At 38.1% G+C, this 21,441-nt stretch overlaps 2 protein-coding genes across 2 annotated transcripts; one reads left to right on the forward strand and one right to left on the reverse strand.

Moving 5' to 3' along the window:
* Positions 1–1,117: 1,117 nt before the first annotated feature.
* On the forward strand, positions 1,118–7,288 carry LOC105041609 (ubiquitin carboxyl-terminal hydrolase 4). The gene is made up of 6 exons (XM_010918567.4): positions 1,118–1,459; positions 3,613–3,729; positions 4,764–4,862; positions 5,539–5,724; positions 5,845–6,026; positions 6,582–7,288. Exons 1-6 carry the CDS (start codon positions 1,337–1,339, stop codon positions 6,979–6,981), a joined length of 1,107 nt encoding a protein of 368 aa, XP_010916869.1. The 5' UTR covers positions 1,118–1,336; the 3' UTR covers positions 6,982–7,288.
* Positions 7,289–10,059: 2,771 nt separating this feature from the next.
* Positions 10,060–11,446, reverse strand: LOC105041775 (transcription factor MYB93). The gene is made up of 3 exons (XM_010918805.4): positions 11,297–11,446; positions 11,057–11,186; positions 10,060–10,921 (listed from the first exon to the last, which is right to left on the reverse strand). Exons 1-3 carry the CDS (start codon positions 11,427–11,429, stop codon positions 10,243–10,245), a joined length of 942 nt encoding a protein of 313 aa, XP_010917107.1. The 5' UTR covers positions 11,430–11,446; the 3' UTR covers positions 10,060–10,242.
* Positions 11,447–21,441: the final 9,995 nt, after the last annotated feature.

Below are 21,441 nucleotides of genomic sequence, written 5' to 3' on the forward strand. Positions count from 1 at the left end.
GTCGAATTTGTTACGCCACGAGTGGTGTACAAATAATTTCGCTTTAAAAAAATCCCATCCGACGCGATCTGGTTGGATCCCCCAGGGAGTACGGTCTGCACCAGTGGTTTACGTCGCCACCCTTTGTGAGTACGGTAGAAACTTCAATGCCTGTTGTGCAAATCTAGACGAGATCCAAAATTAGTACCGTGTCTTGCCGTTCCTCATGCAAAGCAGGCAACGGTGAGATAAACTAGGACGAAATGTGAAGCGGAAAAATTTAGAAAGGATAGATCTCCTGAGGTTTCTGGCTCTGTTTCCTGCTTTCCACGATGAACTTTGAGATACGGGAGGACTAGTGTATCACATCTAAATTCGCGTGAGTCAGGAAAGTTCCCCTTGCAATCTCTGATTAACATATTTTAAAAATTATTTAAAAATTTAACAATCAAGAATTTAATTTAAATCCATAACATGGTTATTAGAAAATATCAAATATATCAACTGATATATTGGAATATGTTAGCATGCATTGGCAGGATATCTGTCATATCTTATCGATGGGCATTCAGTACCGGCACAAAGCAATGCATGGACACAAAAAAGCGTCCTTAGCTCCGAGTTAATCCAGCTATTTTAGCCAAAGCAGCAAGTGGAATAACCATTTCTGCCGAATAACTAACTGTTCCCGTTCCACATCTTTCATTAAAAATATTAATTATTCCTATTCCACCTGCCCTTACGTTCCGAAATCAAATGATCGGATTGCTACACCTTCGGTAAGCCCAAGATTTCCGATACCGCGTCCAGCCAAACCCTCGGCCACTCATCGACACGTGGGGTTTCAGTGATTTCTCGTCCCCGTTTCTCCTCGTTATTATCTTCCATGGATCCGGGTTGTATTTTTTGCGAGAAAGAAGGATTCACCTTCACTTGAGCGAAACCACCGTTGGATCATTCACTGGTCACTTTGATATCTGTGCAGCTAATGAATGACACGTTCGGATCGCTTTGACATTTGTATGATTGGTGATCCAACGGTGGGTTCTTAGAAGGAAGGTAAATCCTTCGTTCGAGAGATTGATGCAACCCCTGTCCATTTTCCATATATATATATATATATACTGTTGGACTGGGTAGGTCTCTCTCGTTTCTTTCCTCGATGGCCAGTAGCAACAGATGAGAAGGATATACCGTGAAACCCTAAGAATCGCCGACCAATCCTTGCTCATTTGTCTTCGTCGACGGAGTGGGAGCTGCTGAGAGAGGGAGAGAGAGGGAAGACGTCTAGGGTTAGGGTTTCGATCGAGATCGGGCGCCGGGGGTGGAGCTTTTGGCGGCGGTGAGGAGGGCTTGGATGGTGATGGGAGCCGCGGGCTCCAAGCTCGAGAAGGCTCTGGGAGACCAGTTTCCCGAAGGAGAGCGCTACTTTGGCCTCGAGAACTTCGGCAACACTTGCTATTGCAACAGCGTCCTGCAGGTTGGTCTCGCTCTCTCCCTGTCATCCGACATCCAGACCCTGATCAAAAATTCCTATTTTCCCCCGATTTTTCTGCTCTCTGGATTCTTTACACGTGGTTGCGTTAGATGAAATTGCTTTAGAAAGTGCCGAAATTGGAGTCAAAATGTTGTGGGAGGAAATAAAGTAGAGGTTTGGTATATTTTTCTCTATTGGGCTTGTTGATGTTTGTGGATTTGATTTTAATTGCTTATGTTGAGTTAGGGATGACGAGGTTTTCTTCACTGTGCTTGCTAGGAGCTTGTGTTTTGATTGTGATCTTTGTGATGATACTGAAAATGATTGCCTTTATCCTCTTTTCTTTTTTTTTTTGGTAATTTGTTTCTCAACATCAACATTGCATTCCCCTGTTTCTTAGCGCTGCATGTAACTTGTCTGCTCGTTATGTTTTTGGCTCGGATTTATGCCCTTAAGACACATGTTAGCCATGCCTTTGCATATGGAAGCTTTATATCGATGTGAAATAGCCAAAACTGCTCCTCCAATGCATTTGCCTACCGCATTATGGCTTTCAGGCGCAGCACAAGTGTCTGATCTCACCAAAGTGAAGGTGGAAACAATATTCTTTTTGTTCTTGCACCCATGGTTAGTGCCTTCATTAGCAATAACACTTCTTGCTGATATTGATATATTGATACATGACATAGATCCTCAAGTTTTATGTAGATGCACTGGCAATTTCCTAATGATGAAATGCTCAAAGTTGATATCAAAGAGTAGCTGGTGAATAATTTAGTGGAAAATTTTTGCTACACATTTATATTCAGATTCTCAATGTATCAATACCTCATATTTGAGTAAGGCATAGTAAATCTACATAAATGATTGTACCACAAGATATAATTGTAACTGTTATAAGCCTTATGCCAACTATTTCTATTCAATTCCATGAATCTTGCCACACATTTCTTTTTAGGTCTGTGACAATGTCTCTGCAAGCTTGTTCAAGTCCTTTTTCATAATTTCAAATGAACCTGCATTAGAACTACTCTCTAGTAGTTTTTTTCCTGACCTCTAACACATATGTGAGCCCTGTTCACTGTCAGGTCCTCTTAACTTTTCATAGCACATACAGATACTGTTATTCTTTCTTGTTTTGCCATGAAGCTACCTCAACTTTGTCACCCATGAGACTGAGCTTAGGAGCATGGATCCTCTTTATTTGCTTAATGTTGTGATCGCTGCAGTTTTCTGGGCATTGTTGCTTTCTGATTTAATTTTCTTCTATCTTAGAGATATGTGTCCTGCAGTTACACAACAGCCCAGATGCTCCTCTCCACCTTTCTTGCATTGCTCTAGTTATTAAGAATTTGTCTTGTCTTTTTGTTATTTATTTTCTTGTATACTTAGTTGAATATAGTGGATGTTCCTCTCCATGTTTCTTGCATTGCTCTAGTTATTAAGAATTTTTCTTGTCTATTTGTTTATTTATTTTCTTGTATACTTAATTGAATATAGTGGAAGTTAGTGTGGTAGTCTCTGTGATTTTGCCCAAGGCGTGCCCATCTATGTGTTGAGTCCTGAATTAAGGTGCCCAATCCTTGTAGATTTGGTCATTCACATAGCATGTGTGCCATGTTCTGTAATGTCTATTAGCTTTTCTGGGCTTAGATGGTTGGTCTTGGTGCATGGAATTACTTCCGTTCATGAGGATATTTTAGGAAAAACTTGTGAGTCATAACATGGTAAAGGAAAAGGCAGAGGAGCTAACATCCTAGACATTGAGAAAGGGTGATCATTGATGACAAATTTGAACTTGCTTTCTTTAAAATATTATTCTTCAAAATTATTTTAATTGTTCCATGTGGTTCCTGAAGCAATATAGGAAGTCATAACACAGTTATAACCGTAACTAAATCCACAAACCACATCCCATCTCAACTTTGCATATCCTTCTCTGAAATCAGCAACTTTCAAGGGTCGTATCCATGAGTTGAAGAAAGAACTTGAGGTATTCGCTTGAGTAATTGAAATGAGTGAAGTATGAAATTGTAATAGAACTTACACATCAAATCTTTTATATTGATCTTTAGGTGATATAGCTTTATTTTGTTTCTAATTTGATAATCAATTGGCTGTATACTACAGAGGCAGTATTTTTTTTTTTCATGCAGGCTCTTTATTTTTGTCTCCCTTTCCGAGAACAATTACTGGAGTATTATGCAAATAACAAAACTGGGGGAGAAGCAGAAGACAATCTTTTGACATGTTTGGCTGATCTATTCACTCAGGTAATTGTTCCATAGGTTTATTCCATGTTTTCTAGTGATTCCTCCATCCAGGATTTATCTGCCCCATGTCAAGAAGTCTTAATTTCGCTGGTTTGATACTAGAAATGAATTAACCCTTCATTTAGGATCGTTGAGTTATAAATTAGTGGATTCTTGATTGTTTTACTCTGCCGTTTCAACAACTAATGCAGTAAGTGTTGGGCCTTTGTTTAAATAGGCTCTGCAGTACTTTGTCCTGGACTACGTGTGTGGCAGCATCAGACTCTGTTTGAAGATGCCCTTTCAGACATGCTTGCAATTTAATTTATGAATTTCTTATTTATAGATACTTTAATAATTGGAAAATGATTTTTCTTTGCATAAAAGTAAGGGAGCTAATGTAACCACAGTATAAAAGTCTAATATCGGTGTGTTTCCCTAATACATTCATATTATGGTTTGGCCAATATTTTGCTGTGGCATTGTTTGTACTATGAAATTTCAACTCATCAAACATGATTCTAATCAGGCAGTCTGTTGTCAAAGATGATCAAACAATAGCTGAACTGAGGTGCTGTTGCTGGTGCATAATATTTTTTTTTCTTGTGGATCATGAGATGAAAATAGGAAATTGACTACTTCACTATGAGAAGTGCATTATAGATGTTGCTTCCTGCTAATTTATAGAATAGTCATGTATTTTTAAATTGAATTATCCTCTAATGCATTCCTGTTACCTTTTCTCTGCTTTTGTTGGTTATGGATACACACGAACAAAAAAAAAAAAATCTCATTGCAATCTCCCTTATCTGCACAAATAGGTTATATAAGTTGCACAGTTAAAATTTTCAATTGTTTGTTATCATGTTAAAGTGGCGATCCAATAAATTGAACTTGTCATTTAGATTGTTATGAGAATTTTTAGTTTCTGATGCATGATTTTGATATCTCTACTGCACAGTTGATGTTTTCTAGTTTACCAGGAAATTGTTATGACATGTGTAGCCAGGTGGAAGGTATTGCTGTGATTAATATATGTCTGCTACTCTGTGCAGATTAGCTCCCAGAAGAAGAAAACTGGTGTGATTGCTCCAAAGCGTTTTGTGCAGAGAGTGAAGAAACAAAATGAGCTTTTCCGCAGCTATATGCACCAGGTAATCCAGTTTGAAAACAAAAGGACATGGACATGGTAGCAGTCTTCGGAATATTCTGACAAGGCAGGATGGCCCATGGTGATCAAAATTTGTTTTCTTCTACGAATGATAATATTGTTACCTATGTCTATTTCATATTGATTGCTAAGCGGAATATCTTAGAAGGATCATAATATGATGGTTCCTGATTCATACTCAACATCACACAAATGCTTAGCCATGAGGGTTTATTTTTCCTTACTTTATACTGTCAAAGTTTATAGGAGCCTCAATATAGCATCTTAAATGCCTGCATGTAGTAAATTGTCATAATTATCGTTGTTCCACTAGATAACTCATCAGTCTCCAGTCTAAAGCGGCATAGAGGGATCCCTGTGTTTTATTTTAGCCAACCCAACTAATAAGTCTTATGATTGTTTTGACCATCTGACATTCATACTTTGAGTCTTTTTTTCAGCAATTTGTCCATTTTCTTGCTTTTCAAAGTATATTGAAAGATGCAATCTATTGAGGACTTCTAAAAATACCTTCCTAATGGAATGACATACCTTCAGCATTTGCTTATTCTGAGTTTGATGCTAGAATACTATGGCTCATTATGGTGCCTCCTATTGCTTGCTGTGTTATATATTTAGAGTTGCTCAGTTAATGTCATAATGGTCTCCTCTTTTTGTAGGATGCCCATGAATTTTTAAATTTCTTGCTGAATGAGCTTGTTGATATTCTGGAGAAAGAGAATGCTGCAAAAACTTCCCCTGAAATCTCATCATCATCAGAAAAGATTGCAAATGGGCCTAGCCATCCTCAAGGCAATGGTGTTCGAAAAGAGCCAGTTTCTACATGGGTGCACAAATGTTTTCAGGTGAATCAAGCAACTCAGCCTAGTTCCTGAGTCATGGTGTTCTGATGCTCTGTCATGTTTGCTTTGATGTAATTCATGCAGCTATTTCTTTTTTATGACCATTTGCTTTCAAATGTATAGGGCATACTGACCAATGAAACAAGATGCTTACGGTGTGAAACTGTCACTGCGAGGGATGAAACTTTTTTCGACCTAAGCCTTGACATTGAGCAAAATAGTTCGATCACAAGCTGTCTCAAAAATTTCAGCTCAACAGAGACTTTAAATGCTGAGGATAAGTTCTTCTGTGACAAATGCTGCAGGTACCTGTTTTTGCATCTTCCATCACTTTTTTTTTTTTACATTATTTTTATATTTATCCAGGTCAATTTAGTCATGAGAAATTGTTGATTTAGTTTGAATGTCAAATTTCCTCCTGATGCTTTAATTGTTTGACTTATCATCTACAGAGTAACCTTAGCTTGAATTTTATATGAGAATAGAAAATGCTTGTATATGTATGATGAGCACATACATATGTGGATGCATGGAGATATGCATTTTGTGGGGGTGTGCATACGCACGCACATGCTCACCGAATTTGCTATATTTTTGTGGAACTGCCAAATTGTTTAATTGCAAGTTTGCAACTATGTTCTATTGGCGAAAATATGTGAATTCTTTAAAAAGGTGAATGATGGTATATTAGATTTGAAACTGTCGTTCATTTCATATTTCCTATATTGTTCACTTCATTAGATACTACTTCCAATTTTAATACTAATCCTTTTTTTCATGCATTTTTCTTACCAGCTACTTTTCTCAGATATGACATGTGGTACCCATTGAACTTAAACACTGTTTATTCTTCCATGCAGCTTGCAAGAAGCCCAGAAGAGGATGAAGATAAAGAAGCCACCAAACATCCTAGTGATCCATCTCAAGCGCTTCAAGTACATTGAGCAGCTTGGCCGGTACAAGAAGCTATCGTATCGTGTTGTGTTTCCTTTGGAGCTGAAGCTTAGCAACACCATTGACAACGCAGACTGCGAGTATTCTCTCTTTGCAGTTGTGGTGCATGTTGGGAGTGGGCCCAACCATGGTCACTATGTTAGTCTGGTCAAAAGTCATAACCATTGGCTGTTCTTCGATGATGAAAATGTGGAGATGATTGATGAGTCCATGATACAGACTTTCTTTGGGTCCACGCAGGAGTACTCGAGCAACACTGACCATGGGTACATCTTGTTCTACGAGAGGCTTGGTGGAAGAAGTTGAAGGCTTTACAAACTTCTCAGTTTGTGGGTGATTACACTCTGCTCGTTTCTTCTCACCATATCAAATATTTTTCCTCCATTTGGAATAGCTCACAGAAATCTTTATGCTGGAGCGACAGCATCCAATATCAGAGGTAGTCATGTATAGTGGATGCTGACGCATCATCTTGTTCATTTGATAATAAAGTGAAAATGAGTTTTGAGGGTTTCAGTGAGGAGGAGATTTCCTTTGTATCCTTCACTGTTGGATATTTCAATATAGCAAAATGCAATTGCCCCAAACAAGCTCTCTGGGAGGTTAGCTTTAAGTTTTTGATAGCAACATTCTGGAACTGCTTATAATTGATCCTTCAATCAATTCCAGATGCTAGGAAGTAATAACGGTTGTCTTTCAAAGTTCCAGGGGATTCATTGTTCTTCTCTAGCCTAAACTTTAAAAATGCTCTTAAAGTTGCCAATGAATGATATGTATTTCTTAAGCGCTTGCAAGTGATAGAATTCTGACTCTTCTGTTTTCGCAGTTGCCAGGCATCACTTGAACTGCTGTAGAGATGCATAATTTACGTTCTATGGAAAGTATATTTGCTGTAGTATATTCTTGATGTTTTGGCATGGGAATTGAGCCATTATTGCCTTCTTCCATAGAATGGAGCATCTTATTTTCATCTCCACAGTTTAGGGATCCACAGTTTCTTGGTTTGCTTTAAGCATGCTTGTTTCCTTGGTTGGAACAACAACAATTTCTTTTTGTAAAAAAGAACGCAGACTTGACATTATCATTGCCAAAACAAAAGCTGTTAATTTCCAGTACGGACCATATTTCTATCATATTGCAGCGGTAACCCAATATGTTGAATTCGTGAAGCGCGCACACAATAGTTCTATCATATTGCAGACTTGACATACTGCTTAGGTTACACAATATGATGAATAAGAGTTGATCGATCGAACAAGAAGAGCCATCAGACCATCCTACAGTGCAAGCCAGCGCATGAATACTTAATCTTCACAGGTTGAAGAATATCCCTTGTGTTGCAACTCGTATCAAACATTTCCTACTTGTGGCCACCAATTATGTAGAGAACTTCACACCATACCATTGGATATCATAAGCCTTTTGATAGTGCTCCTCAAATATAGGACTCTATGCTGTTCATGTTTATAGGGAAGCTAATCAGGCAGCCGATTGGCTTGTTTCTTTTGGCTCTACTCATGAGACTCTATGGTTTTGGCAGCACACTTTACCTGCTGATCTGGTCAGTGTAGTTGCTGCGGACAGGTCCGCCCATATCTTCCGTAGATCCTTAAATAATATACACTCGTGTGTGTGTATATATATATATATATATATATATATATATATATATATATATATATATATATTCCTCAGAAAAATATAAATCTTTCAAAGGATTTTGTTTCATGAGACTGAGTGTGTTTTTTAACATTAGGGCCTAGAACTTGGTATAGCTCCCTTTCCTTGTTAGGAGGATAAAAAGAGCTGAAGTGCAGGTAGGCCTGGTTCTGGCAAAAGCTCATTTTTAGATTAAGCTGAGCTTGAGCCAGCTGATTTAATTTTGAGCTAAACTCAAAGCTGCTCACATCTCATTGAAGGAATCTGTTGAGAGCCTGAGGTCCCTCAGGGGGTTTATACATGTCCTTCAAGCTAAATTCCATGGTTATATATATATATATATTAGCCTTATAATTCAAACATATTCTATTTTATAGAATTATGATTGTTTTAACAAATGATAAGCATTCTTGTAATAAACGATACCTAAATAATATATAATTCACTAATTTTTTTCAGCGGTACTTGAGTGGGATTGAGATGAGCTCAAGTGAGCCAAACCTAGCTTTAGTTGAGCTCGTTTACTAATGTAACAAGCCAAATTCAATACAAAATCAAGCTGCCCTTGAATGGCCTTCTCATTTGACAACTCTTTCGTTGCTATGCTTGTCATGCTTTTGACAGCCAATACCAGCCTCAATTCTAATCAGACTTCATAAGCAAGAAGCCTACTGAAGGCTCAAAAAAAATGTAAATATAGTCTCACTGTGCATATAATTAAGGCTTGCTTAGCATGGGCAATGTTGGTTGGTCCCTTGTAGGTGAAGTTATCTTCTCCACCTGCTCACTAGGAAAAATGGGACTTTGTTTCTTTGAATTAGGGGCATAGAAAGTGCATCCATTGCTCTCCACGAAGGAGAGCAACATTTGTTCTTAGACATCCCCATTTTATCTGATTGAGATTATGATTGATCATGTTGATAGATGGTAGAAATTAGATCTGCCTACTTAATCTGCATGGGCCCTTCATATTATTTCTTGTGGTCTCAAATCAACTCTCTTGAAATGACAAACTAGGTGAACTTACTAACTGCCTGAGATGGCTTGTTTCTTCTCTGCTTATTCTTTAATACTCTCACCTCTTTCTAGAAGTATCTTAATCATAGGCCTCTTGATACTAGTTGTAGGAAAACTTTCGAGTCCTGCAATATTTTGACCTCAAAAGATAATTGAGCAAGAAGGTCCCAATTTTCTTGTTATTGGAGGCAATTATGGGATCTTGAAGGTTGCAGGGACGTTTTTTTCCTTTTTCTTTCTCTTTTTCTTTTTCCGGATTAGAATGGTGGAAAACTGGTGGAAGATCAACTTGAGGGACGAGGGCGAATTCAAACCCAGGTCTCTAGAGACTTTACCAATGAAACCAATTGGCGTCCTTATGTTATAAACGAATGCCAGCAATTTGTAGCGATCGCAAAAGAAAACAGAAGTTGCATGTTTTATCGATGCTTCCACGAATGCAACATTATAGATGCATAATATTTCGTTGCTACAATGTGCAAGAATTTTATATATTAAATAAGCATACCCTTAACTTACGATTAATCTACCATCAATGTTATTTTATGAGTACTACAGCATTATTGTTATCATTTATCGGCATTGCTGCTATTAGTACCACAAAATTTACTACTGCTTCGGGTAAATCCTATTAGTGCAGCTAAATTATTGTAGTTGTTGGTCCAACACACCGGAAGATATCAACCAATAACTAGTAAGCCGTGAGAATCGGAGAAACAAGCATTCATACAGTGGCTTTTTTTGGGTACATAAATGTGTAAAGAGATGCATTGCGTTACTATCACTCTATTAGTAAGCAATGCATGGTGAGAAGAGCTAATAACACTATACAACAGAAAGGGACGTGCACCCAGCTCTTAATTGAGCTACCCAAAGTAAAAAGAGAGAAATTCACGCAAACTCAGTCAAAAGAGGCTCGTCAAATAAGACCTCAGGCCAGAATGAAGCAGTGACACTCCCGCCATAGCTAAAGCAGCTACAAGCATCTCCGCTGCCCATCGAGGCATCGGCTAGAGGAGGAAGAGCCGAAGGAGGAGGAGACACCATCGGTGTAGCCAGGCTTTTGGTCTCTTCCAGTCTAAAATCAATAGATGTGGAACTCTCTTTGGCATCACTGCCCCGAGGCTGCTCCAAACTGCATAAAATCTCCGACAAGTGGTGAAGTTGAGTTTGAGCATTAACAACTGTTGAGGGGCTATGAGAAAGATTTGAAGACGCGGTAGTAAGAGGTTGGTTCATAAAGTTTGTGGGATCCATTTCATTTGTAATGCTGCCAATAGCACTACCATTAATGGCAGCCGGGGACTGGAGGAGGTTCTGAAGACACTGGAGGTTCGCCAACTGAACCGCTTCTGCGCGTAACTGGTCATCCAACGAGCGGTAGCCCATGAGACCTCCGAGGCTGGCGAGGGCCATAAGTTGGGGCAGGGTGGCAAAGAGGTCGGTCCTTGGGTGATGGGTCACCGGGTCGATGCCGGCACGGATCAACTTCTTCTTTAGATGGGTGTTCCAAAAGTTCTTTATCTCATTGTCGGTGCGGCCTGGGAGGTGTGTTGCGATTGCCGACCACCTGAGGAAAAACCAAAGCAGTGAGATGGGCTTTGGATGAAAGAATACATATATGCAAAAATGGACTTTTTCCTTGGTCACTGGTGTAACATGGGAATGTAGGCTAAGTCTGGAATGTAAAGTTTGGTGGAAATACTTGTTGCCAAGGATGGAGTGAAGATGGAGAATGGTTTGCTCTTCCTCAGAGGAGAACTTCCCTCTCTTGATGTCTGGCCTCAGGTAGTTTGTCCATCTAAGCCTGCAGCTCTTGCCACATCTGTTGAGTCCTATATATATATATATATATAGTAGAACGAAGACTTTTACATAGGTATATGCGAGAAATATTCGAAAATATGTGATATATTATAACGTGTCTTTGAGGCAGAGAGGGTACCAGCAAGTTTTGGCAGGGCTCTCCAGCTGCCATGGCCATGCTTTTGGATGTATTGGATGAGCTTCTGGTCTTCTTCAGGAGTCCAGGGGCCCTTCTTGAGGCCAATCTCATCGCAGCAGGGAGATCTTCCCATCTTTTCTTGCTTTGGGGGAGTGGTGGCCAAAGTTAACTCCTTGGTCTTTCACTCCATGGCCATTTATACAGCCGCTAAGCCTGTGGATCTGATTAATTTTTAGTTTCTTTGGGAAAATGACTGGTTAGCCCCCACATCACCAGGAATTTTCAAGATTTCTGCCCTTTGGTCATGTTGAATATTACTTGACAACCGTAATGTAGAAAACAACATTTTTTTTTTCTTTTATGCATAACATTATTGGACATTGCAACAACTCTTTAGAAACTAAATTACATACTAGGTATGCATCTATATATTAGCAATGTATACCTAATATATATAGTCATGATGAGTGTAGCAATCTTTTGAGCAATACACATGATTTGAATAGATCTGGGCACTTTTAAAGGGAAAGACTTCAAAGGTGAGGTGCCAACCAACTTTGCTAATAGTTGTTGGCATGATGAGCATAGCAATCAGCTTAAAACCTTATGATCAAATGAAATTGGTTGTTTGAGAGGAATCATGAATTCTTTAAAATTGTTAAATTTGGATTAAAATATCCACATTATATTGATGTTTTGAGATTGCGTATAACTTGTTGGGATTTAGAATCTAAAGGTTATGAACCAGTTATCTCGCTTGGCATACCACGTGTTGGGAGTGAATTTCAAAAAACTTCCTTTTTTTCTCCTGTTCATTTTGCAATCCTTATGTGATAACAAGATATACATTTCTACAACTAATTTAGTTTAGATGGCAGTTTATAATAGGTGAGAAGTACCACTATATCAGTTTTCTTCTTTAAAATTAATGTTTCTGACATGCAACCCAAAAACCTCCATATCGATCACTAGTTGGCATTAGAAGGTGCCACCTAGCTTGGGGGTCACCCTTATTTTGTTGCCGAACTTGTCTACGTGCCACATCTAACCCCGCAAAAAAGAGAAGGTAATATGCACATAAACCGCTAATACTAATCTCCTTTTGAGAGGAAAGCAAATGCACCAACAACCTAAACAGCAGTTACTGCCGCTAATCTTTTGGCGGCAGCCGGATCAGATGGAGAAGAAATGTGGTTGGTGCTGAGCAGCGATGACTTAGTTTGCAAAATAAATTTTTAACTAGAGTTGGCTCCGATGAAACTCTCTAATGTTCAAATCACAAAACTAAGGAATAGAGGAGAATGAGCGAATATTGGGAAAGAAGTGATTGCATACCTTGAGAGTCTCCTTTAGTTTTCTATCTATAGGTGAGGTTAGAAGTATCGTGAAAAATCTGGAGAATCAAATTATTAGCCTTTTATTATTAGCAAAATATATTTATTATTCCTACTTTATCAAAAGAGATACATCATTATTTTTTGTCTTATTTGCTCACGACAAACTGTCATGCTGATTCTGAAATTTTTTTAGCTGGCACAAATCAGAAAATAATATGAAGTATAAAATTTTTTCGAAATTGTCAGCTTCGGCTAATCTTGAGGATATCTCAGATTGGTCAGGATCGAAGGTTGGCGTACCTAAAGCATCCAGTACCTCGACTTTAGCTGAGATAAGATTTTTCTTCCTGTATCAGCAGTTATTGATTTAAAACATGAAAATAGAATCCAACCACTTGTCATTTGGAAACAACCTTCATGATGTTAGTCAACTAGAAGCTGGTAATAGGAACAACTTGGTGACCATCCGTATTATTGAAATGCTCTTAATTAATTATGACTATGAAGATTCGAATGAGTATATATTTAATCCCACATCAATTATTTGTTGAGAAGATCTTGGATACTTATACAAGACTAAAAAATTCAAATAATACCTTCCAACTAGTCTTTTTGGAAGAGATCTTGCATTGTTACAAATATTATCAGAGTTGACGTAGCCCATAATCTATATGAACTGAGAGATATTGCAGCTCGAATTTATTAGGACTAACCATATATAGGTCGATCGTGATATATATTTATGAATGGATACATGGATTTAGATCTTTAGACTAACGAGAATGCTAGAGCTTAAATAGGCAGAGTATGTGAAGACTTGTGTGGATATATATTTAATTGTACATCGATTATTTACTAAAAAGATCTTGGAGTATTTATAGATAAAAAAACCCAAATAATACTTTTTAACAAGTCCTTTGAGTGAGGTTCTAGGTTGTCACAATGACTTTCAAAACAATATGCAAGTTATTAACCTAATCATGATTTGTTCAATATTTTGTGAATTATATTTGACATATGGGCTCGTAACTTTTTATATATCAATGATGTTTTAAGTTATGGTTAGTGGTGGTTTTTCAAATTTTTATTTGTTAGTTGTGCTTCAGCAAACTTGTTTTTGCACACATTAGCAATATAAGTTCATCAAAGAAATCACATATTATGTTATAATAATTTTTTTAGCATTTCTGAAGTTTGAATCTGATCCCTTAAAGGCTCCAAGGACCAAAACTTGTGAACTTGCGGAAGATGAATTGTTCCTCTTCAAACCCGTACTCTTTTAGTATCAAAAAATCGAAGAAAGTTAAGAGCTGGAAATTTCATATTTGAAAAATAAAGAAGTGAAAAAAAAAAAAAAACGATTGTAGTACAATGATGTGGGGCCATATAAAACAATTTTTTTTTGTGGCACTGTTCAATTTCTTGCCTGTTTTACAGGTGATAGTAGATAAGATACTGCTGAAAAGGGGACCATGCATGGCAGGGTTAGGACCTAGAAGGTGACAGTTTTCCCACTCTGACCGAACCCTCTTCTCATTGGCCCGCATTCTATAGTTAGATTTGGTTCATTTTTATAGTGCTAGCTGTCCAAGAGTTTACAATGCTATAATTAATTTATTTTTTCAGTCATGAGTTAGATAGCAATGTACCTGGCGACGATTTGATATCTAAGAACATCTTGTGATTAAAAATTGCAGCGACGTAGCTCAGCTTCTGGTTTGGTTGGGAATTAAAGAACTGGAAATTTTTCTGAGCAAACAAAGAAGTAGAAGCTCCATGATCGCATTTGTTTACTCAATTCTGACCCCTCAGCCTTTCTTCATATTCTCACATCAAAAAAGATAAAAAAAAAGGAGGACAGATAAAACAAAGATAATAGTGATGACAATGACCTTTAAAACTTTGAATTGGTCAAGCACTGTTACCATGGAAGCAAACATCTGGTGAATTAACCCTTCTTCCAAAGAGATGGGATGGGTGGGTTTGAGAGTACACAACGGCAAGATCTTAGGATAGGAAGGGTAGGGAAGGCTTGAGTGAGATAAGGACCTGATGGCGTCACAAGAACAGAGTAGTTGGTCCGCAGGTACCGAAATTTAGCACGGGTAGAGGAGAAAACGAGGAAATGACGGGATTCCTCTCAGATTATTTTAATGACAATTATAAACGAAACAGACTCCAAATGAACGATACTACAAAGAAAAAAGATCTTCCAGCTTAAGACAGGCACAGGTCATTTCACTTTGAATCACAGTATCATATGAAGTGAAATCTACTGTTAGAGCATTGTTGTTAATAACCACAAATAGATGGAGACTGTGATAAAGATCTGCAGCAAATTGATTAGCATGAATGGCCATCATAGAATCAAAAAGAGATTTTGTCAGGGAAACAAGCAAAAGAATTATTAACAAGGAAATACAAAAACTAGATCACGTTACTACAACATTTTTGTCATCTCCAGAAAATAGCAGTTCAGAGCTCTAGTCGTCAGAATATTTCAATGTCATAGAGACCAGTGGCCGCTACGTTTCATATTTTGATGATGCCATGGAGTTAGCGAAGGAGTAGGTGCAGGCAACATCCAAAACATTCATCTCCTACTACCATGCCTCCTGAATTACTTTCTCCATGGCTGATGCATACCCTGCTCTCTATGAGCTGAAAAAGGAGGTACCACCTTAAGGATCACCTCAAGATATCCGCTCATTCCACTTGCATCGGAGGACAGCTTCATGATGGGACATGCCTCACATCTGATCTCCTCTCTTCCTCTGCATTCCTCTAACCTAGAAAGAGGAGTGATGGAGTGAACATGGATGGATCAAAGTTTTAAGAACATTCAAAATACAATCACAGTCCCTAGTTATTAATCGTTCAACTAGCTCGAAATAAAAAAATGTAAAATTATAAAGCTCAACGACTGCATGCCACTGTGAGCTTAGAAATGATAGTTCCCTAAATTTAGTAACAGAAAACATCATATTGCAGGAGAAGACCTATTAGAAAAAAAAAGTTTTTTGAGGCATGTATTATAGGTCAATCAGAGAGCAAGAACTAGGACAAGGACTTTCTTTCCCTAAGTTTCCTTCTCGGTTGTTTTTGCATGCCTTTTTTTTCTCCCTTGCTTGCATCATTTGGTGAAGACAAGCTTTACGATAAGGTAACCCAGAGTTAGAGGAAACCTCCCCAGCAACCACTTCAATCAGGCTAGAAAGTTTCATATTCTGTAGGTTGCTTCTCTGGCTGAAGTGTCTCATCTGGTGGACCATCCTCAATCTCTAAGTATGTAAACATGATCTCTCTTATGTCACCCTTCTAATAGCAGATAAACAGAATGACCTCAGCTAACCGACTGCCTCGTAGACTTGTGTTTAGATCACAATCATGCTATTGGGTGATGTTCTTTCCACATACACATCCTGAAGTAATTTGCTAGTAGATGTTATCTCACTACGACCTTGAGGCATGATATTGGGTAAGAGAAAGAGAAGGCATAAGGTTCATTCAGATGATTCTCTTATAATTTCTGGTTCCCCATAGTCTAGTGTACAATATCCACAAATAAGCAATTTAGGCACATAAAATTTTGACTTTTAGCATGTACCAACAAAAAATTTGATACAAGATCAGACGATGCATGATCTACTGATCTTAGAATACATCTACAAGGGGGCATGGATTCATGGATGCCTCCCTCCCTCTCTCTCTCCCCTCTTTTGGTGTCATGAATGAAAAATGAAGAGATATGGCTAGAATAGTTTATACACGTCACCAAAGATTTTCCCTGTAGGTTCCATTGAATTACGTGATGAAGGCATCAGACAGTTAATTATAAACTGATGCAATAGGATAGGAAACATGAGTGTGAGATCACTATCATAAGAAGAGAAATGATATTTGCACGGGTATACAACATCCTATGCACGTGAGTCATAGTCAAGCCATAATATTAAAACCAACAAGCCCTCCTAAACTGATAGACCTGACAACTGTAGATGAGTCTCTATCTGCAATACAGTCCAAAGAAATGTAAAGCTAACCTTGTCAGAACTTTACCATTTCAATGATCATAAGGGTAGGATGCTAGCTCCTCTCTTTCCTTTGAGGGGGTGAATCCTAGTAGTTTAGTGTTATGACTTGAGTTTGGAATTATCCCACGTCATAGGCTGGATCCAAATTAGACCTATCACAATGTTGAAAAACGATTCTAGTATTTTTACAAAATCATATGAGGAAAAAAAGGAATAACAACAAAAGCTATTCCTATAAATTTTGATAACCATGGTAACAGTAACAGTTATAAAGCAAGAACAAGTAGATAATAAGGAAAAACAACATGAGCAATAGCCTGCTAAGAGTGAAAGATTCAAGCACATTGTAGTGCAAAATTGAAAGTGGGGAGTGTCAAATTTTGGCTTCTTCTGGCAAGTAGAATGGTATGCCACACCATCGTTTAGCAAGAAAAAGAAAAACCAAAATTTTATCCCATAGAAAGGGAATTGAATTTCCATGCCAAGCATAGGTGCAACCTCTGTCAAAGTTGTCATGCAAGTTGTACGCCTTTCACCTGGACTAAATAATATTTCATACTATTGGAATATGATAGACTATGGTAATATTAACAACCGCTCAAAATCTCCAGTTTTCCTTTAGTGTATGACAGGACCATAACTGTGGTGATATTCTTCGCCAGAAGTCATCAAATCGCCATTACAATAGATAACAGCTAAAACTAAAGAAAGGCGGCTTCACAACAGTGTACAGTTTAGGATCTGAGCAAAGAACTTCCTCGAATGTTGGATTTTCTCGACCACCCTGCCCAACATCTCAAGAATCTTTTGCTTCTGTGATTGATAAATTATTCGCTATGCTTGTGGAAGTTTATTTTGCAAGCCACCTAATCTTTTTCTTTTGTATCCTTTTTTAGATTTAATTATGCGTGTCAGCCAGCAACTACTACCATTTTACGTTTGCTCTAGTACAATCAGTAATGACCTTAGACCCTAGCTGAGACTCATGGAAGCATACGAATTAACTTATTTTATAGCATTCATCAACTTGATGGTTTGAACAAGGAAAATGATTGAGTCTACGTTCAATGCCTCCACTCATTTTTCTGTTTTGACAACTTTGAGGTTGACTTGAAGTAATGGATACGTGATTAGAACATTAATAGGTCTAAAATTGTTATTAGTATCTGCACAAGAAGACAAGATTAGCAGATTTGAGCTGATGCCTGAGTCTAATTAGAGGAGCAAGGGCCACAACATTGTGGAAAAAAGATGAAATTGCCCCCACAATTAAACATCAAGACTTCACACAGGCTTAGAATTATATAATCACAGTTATAGGTCAAGATAAAAACAGTAAAAATTGTAAAATCTTCCGAATGAAATCCCTCAGTGTGGATCCAAATCCATAGTGGTGCCCTGTATACATTGCCTTTGGCCATAAATCATCATCATCATTAATATGGCATGAATAAGTTGGTTAAGTATAATATTCTACATTCGTGTCCTCAGCATGGTAGTAATCAGCTTCCATGCATCTCTCTCTCATGCACATGCACGGGCATGCATGCATCCCCCAAAGGGCATGTTTATTTGCTGAGTACAAATTTCCACATACATGCACTTATATTCTCAAAATTCTTTATTCATTTAATGCATTCTCATATTAAGCGACGCATAATAATTGATTGGCCCATATTAAACCGCACTAGTTGAGGATTTTAAGCACAACTCCATTTCATGCTTCTTCAGTAACCATTTGTGATATGCCATAGGATAGTATTATATTAGCACATTAAGGGATGTGCCTTACCAAATCAAAAAAAAAAATTGCATGTAGTAATCATGCAGATTACCAAAATGTAGCAGATTCTATGAAAAGATCTGTTAATATGCTATCTACTTTTGTCAATAGGTCAGTTAGAATATCAGCCATATAAATATTAAGACTATAGTTTATTTCAGGTCTGACCTCATTTGAGCAAAATCTGATTCCATGTGGATGAAACTAAGTACTTGGTTTCAGCACAGTGGTTTTGCAGCCAACTGATTCATAGATATTTTACAGCAACATCCTAAATCCTTGTCAACACCGATCACTGCAATATCCTATAAGGTTCAGATACTCTGATGATAAATAATCATGAATCATATGACAAGCACCATCTTATTTGTATAAGACTAGTGGCGTGCTTAATGCCATTATCTAATGACTTCACTGGTCCACTTCTAGTAATCTCTTAATGATTTAACCAACACACATCTTACAAGGTTCTTTGTCCACTAGATCATGATACAATTGGTCATTCACACACATCATCCTATACTAGGTACAGAGTCTTGTGGTCAGTGATTGATCTACTTTAGCTTAATTGGATGAATCTAATTATTTGACTGATGGATTTTAACTATGGTTGTGCTCTTTCCAAGACTTGTCTATTTTTACTGAAAAAACTTATTTTGGTGCAACTTCTCTTTTATTTTTTGAGATAGGGGAGGGAAATCCCACCCTGTAAGTGTCTGAGCCGAATCAGGACATGAACATGCAAACCCAGGATTTTTGGTCAGGAAAATCCGCTGAAGGTTGAGCATCTGGAGGGATAACACCATTCAAGACTTGAACATTGACCCCTTGCTTCACCGCTGAGCTAAAGCTCAGGTCACAGCTTTTGGTGCAACTCATGCATGCATAATGCTATCTATCGGACCATCTGATGTATACAGCAACCTAATAGTAGAGATGGGACCCGAATAGCCTCAGTTTACAGAAATACCACACTCTCTCTTTTAATTCTTTAATGTCACCGACTCACATAACACTCATTTTCAGTGATTAGGGAGCCACTCTTTCAAGGCAAGCTCACATGTTAACACAAGTAAAAGCTAAGGAATGACAAAGCTTGGCAGCAACATATCAGAACTTTTTTGTTGGGTTCAACTTGCTGCATGAATTGTCATTGACTGCCACTCCCCTAACCATTCAAGCATTCTAAGTTTCTAACAGTTATACTCCTAATTCTTGCCACATGACTCTAACTAATGGCTTTTATAGTTTTACTCCATCTAAATTAAGATGATGGTAATATTTTAAAAAGGAGAAAAACAAAATCTTATAATATGGTTTATCCTCTATTTATTCTTCTTGGTCCCCCTAAATTCCTAAAAATTTCTAGAACTGTTGCTTCACAAAGTTGATGCCTTTGGAATTACAATCTGGTGGAGCGATGGACTTGCCATGCACGACTATCTTTAGTTTGCAAACATTATTCACCTGAAAATTTTTCCTTGAAAGTTGAAACTAACACCATTTCACAGGATGACATTTTCATATTTATATAAAATGCCATTCAAAGTTATACTGAATGAAGCATCTAATTCTTCCATTTATAGCATCATTATCAACTTGGCATCTGATTATAGCAACTCCACTCCAAACAAATTGGGTTCTGAACATAGTTAAGACATGAGATATCAAAATGTGTTGATAGTTTAAGAGGAAAGATGGACGTGAAGCCATCATAATGAAGAACATGACTGACTTCTAAGCCAGGCAAGGAAGGTTCTTATCTCATAAAATTGTATTAACTTGGCTTTCACAAAGACACCAAGAACCCAGGTCCATTCCACATGTCCAATAATCAACATGGAAAAAAAATTCTGACTTTTTATGGTTGCAGGATAAAATTTAGAAAAAATTACAATAACACCCCTTAAATTTTAGTTCAATTTTATTTATATTCCTATAATTTAAAAAGTATCAAACTAACCCTTCAAGTTATCGTTATATTCCAATATGGTCCAGCCAACCATCTATTTCCGTAAACAGAATGATATCATATGACTATCACATGATATTATTATTTTATAAAATAATGAAAATATCTTTAGCTCCACCTGCTTCCTCCTTCCTCCTCTCCGATTGATCCTCTCCTCCTCCATCATCGGCATCCCTCTTCCTTCCTCCTCCCTCCTTCCTCCACTTCTTATCCATTTCTCCTCCTCCACGGTGGCTCTCTCTACCTCCTCCCCTTCCTCATCATCTATTTTTTCTCCTCATCCTCCTCCTCCAAGCCATTCATAAGCCATCACCCTCCATGACGGTCCCCTCCATCTCTATCTATTTTTGTAGGCAACTTATTCTCTCCCCTCCCCTTCCTCTCCATCCTCTTCTCCTTCTTATCCTTCTCCTCCTCCAACCCATTCTTTGTTGGCGGCTCCTCTTTTTCCTCCTCATCCACTTCTCCTCATCACCTTCCTCCTCCAAACCCATCCATGAGCCTTTCTCCTCTACGATGGCCCCCTCCACATCCATCTCTTCTCACTAGTAATCCATCTTTCTCGCTCCCCTTCCTTCTCACCCATTTTTCCTCCTCCATGGCCGCTCCCTCCACGTCCGCCCATTCCTCTGTCTCATCCCATTCCTCATCCCTTTCTCCTCCTTATCCTCCTTCAAGCTATCCATAAGCCATCTCCCTGACGGCCCCCTCCACTTCTATCTCTTCTCACTGACAACCCATCCTTTCCCCTCTCCTTCCTTCCTATCCTTTTTTCCTCCTCGTCCTCCTCCTCCAACCCATTCCTCATCGGCAGCTCCTTTTCCCTCCTCTTCTTCCCCCTCCTCCCCTTCCTCCTCTGCTTTTCATTCTCATTCTCTTTCTCCTTCAAGCCCACCTATGAGCGAGGGATATTTCCATCCATTGACAGAAAAAACTAACGCTGTTTGTTAGTAAGTCAACGGCTGGATCATATTAAAATATATCGATAACTAGAAGATCCAATTTGATATTTTTTAAAG

Source organism: Elaeis guineensis, chromosome 3 (genome assembly GCF_000442705.2).
Source record: "Elaeis guineensis isolate ETL-2024a chromosome 3, EG11, whole genome shotgun sequence".
Taxonomy (NCBI): domain Eukaryota; kingdom Viridiplantae; phylum Streptophyta; class Magnoliopsida; order Arecales; family Arecaceae; genus Elaeis; species Elaeis guineensis.

Excerpts from the sequence above, each read along its gene's own strand:
- LOC105041609 (XM_010918567.4), top strand. The coding sequence starts at position 1,337 with ATGGTGATGGGAGCCGCGGGCTCCAAGCTCGAGAAGGCTCTGGGAGAC. Across the intron at positions 3,730-4,763 it reads TGGCTGATCTATTCACTCAG|ATTAGCTCCCAGAAGAAGAA; the intron begins GTAATTGTTCCA and ends TACTCTGTGCAG. Across the intron at positions 5,725-5,844 it reads GGGTGCACAAATGTTTTCAG|GGCATACTGACCAATGAAAC; the intron begins GTGAATCAAGCA and ends TCAAATGTATAG.
- LOC105041775 (XM_010918805.4), bottom strand. The coding sequence starts at position 11,429 with ATGGGAAGATCTCCCTGCTGCGATGAGATTGGCCTCAAGAAGGGCCCC. Across the intron at positions 11,187-11,296 it reads AGCCCTGCCAAAACTTGCTG|GACTCAACAGATGTGGCAAG; the intron begins GTACCCTCTCTG and ends ATATATATATAG. Across the intron at positions 10,922-11,056 it reads CACTCCATCCTTGGCAACAA|GTGGTCGGCAATCGCAACAC; the intron begins GTATTTCCACCA and ends GTTTTTCCTCAG.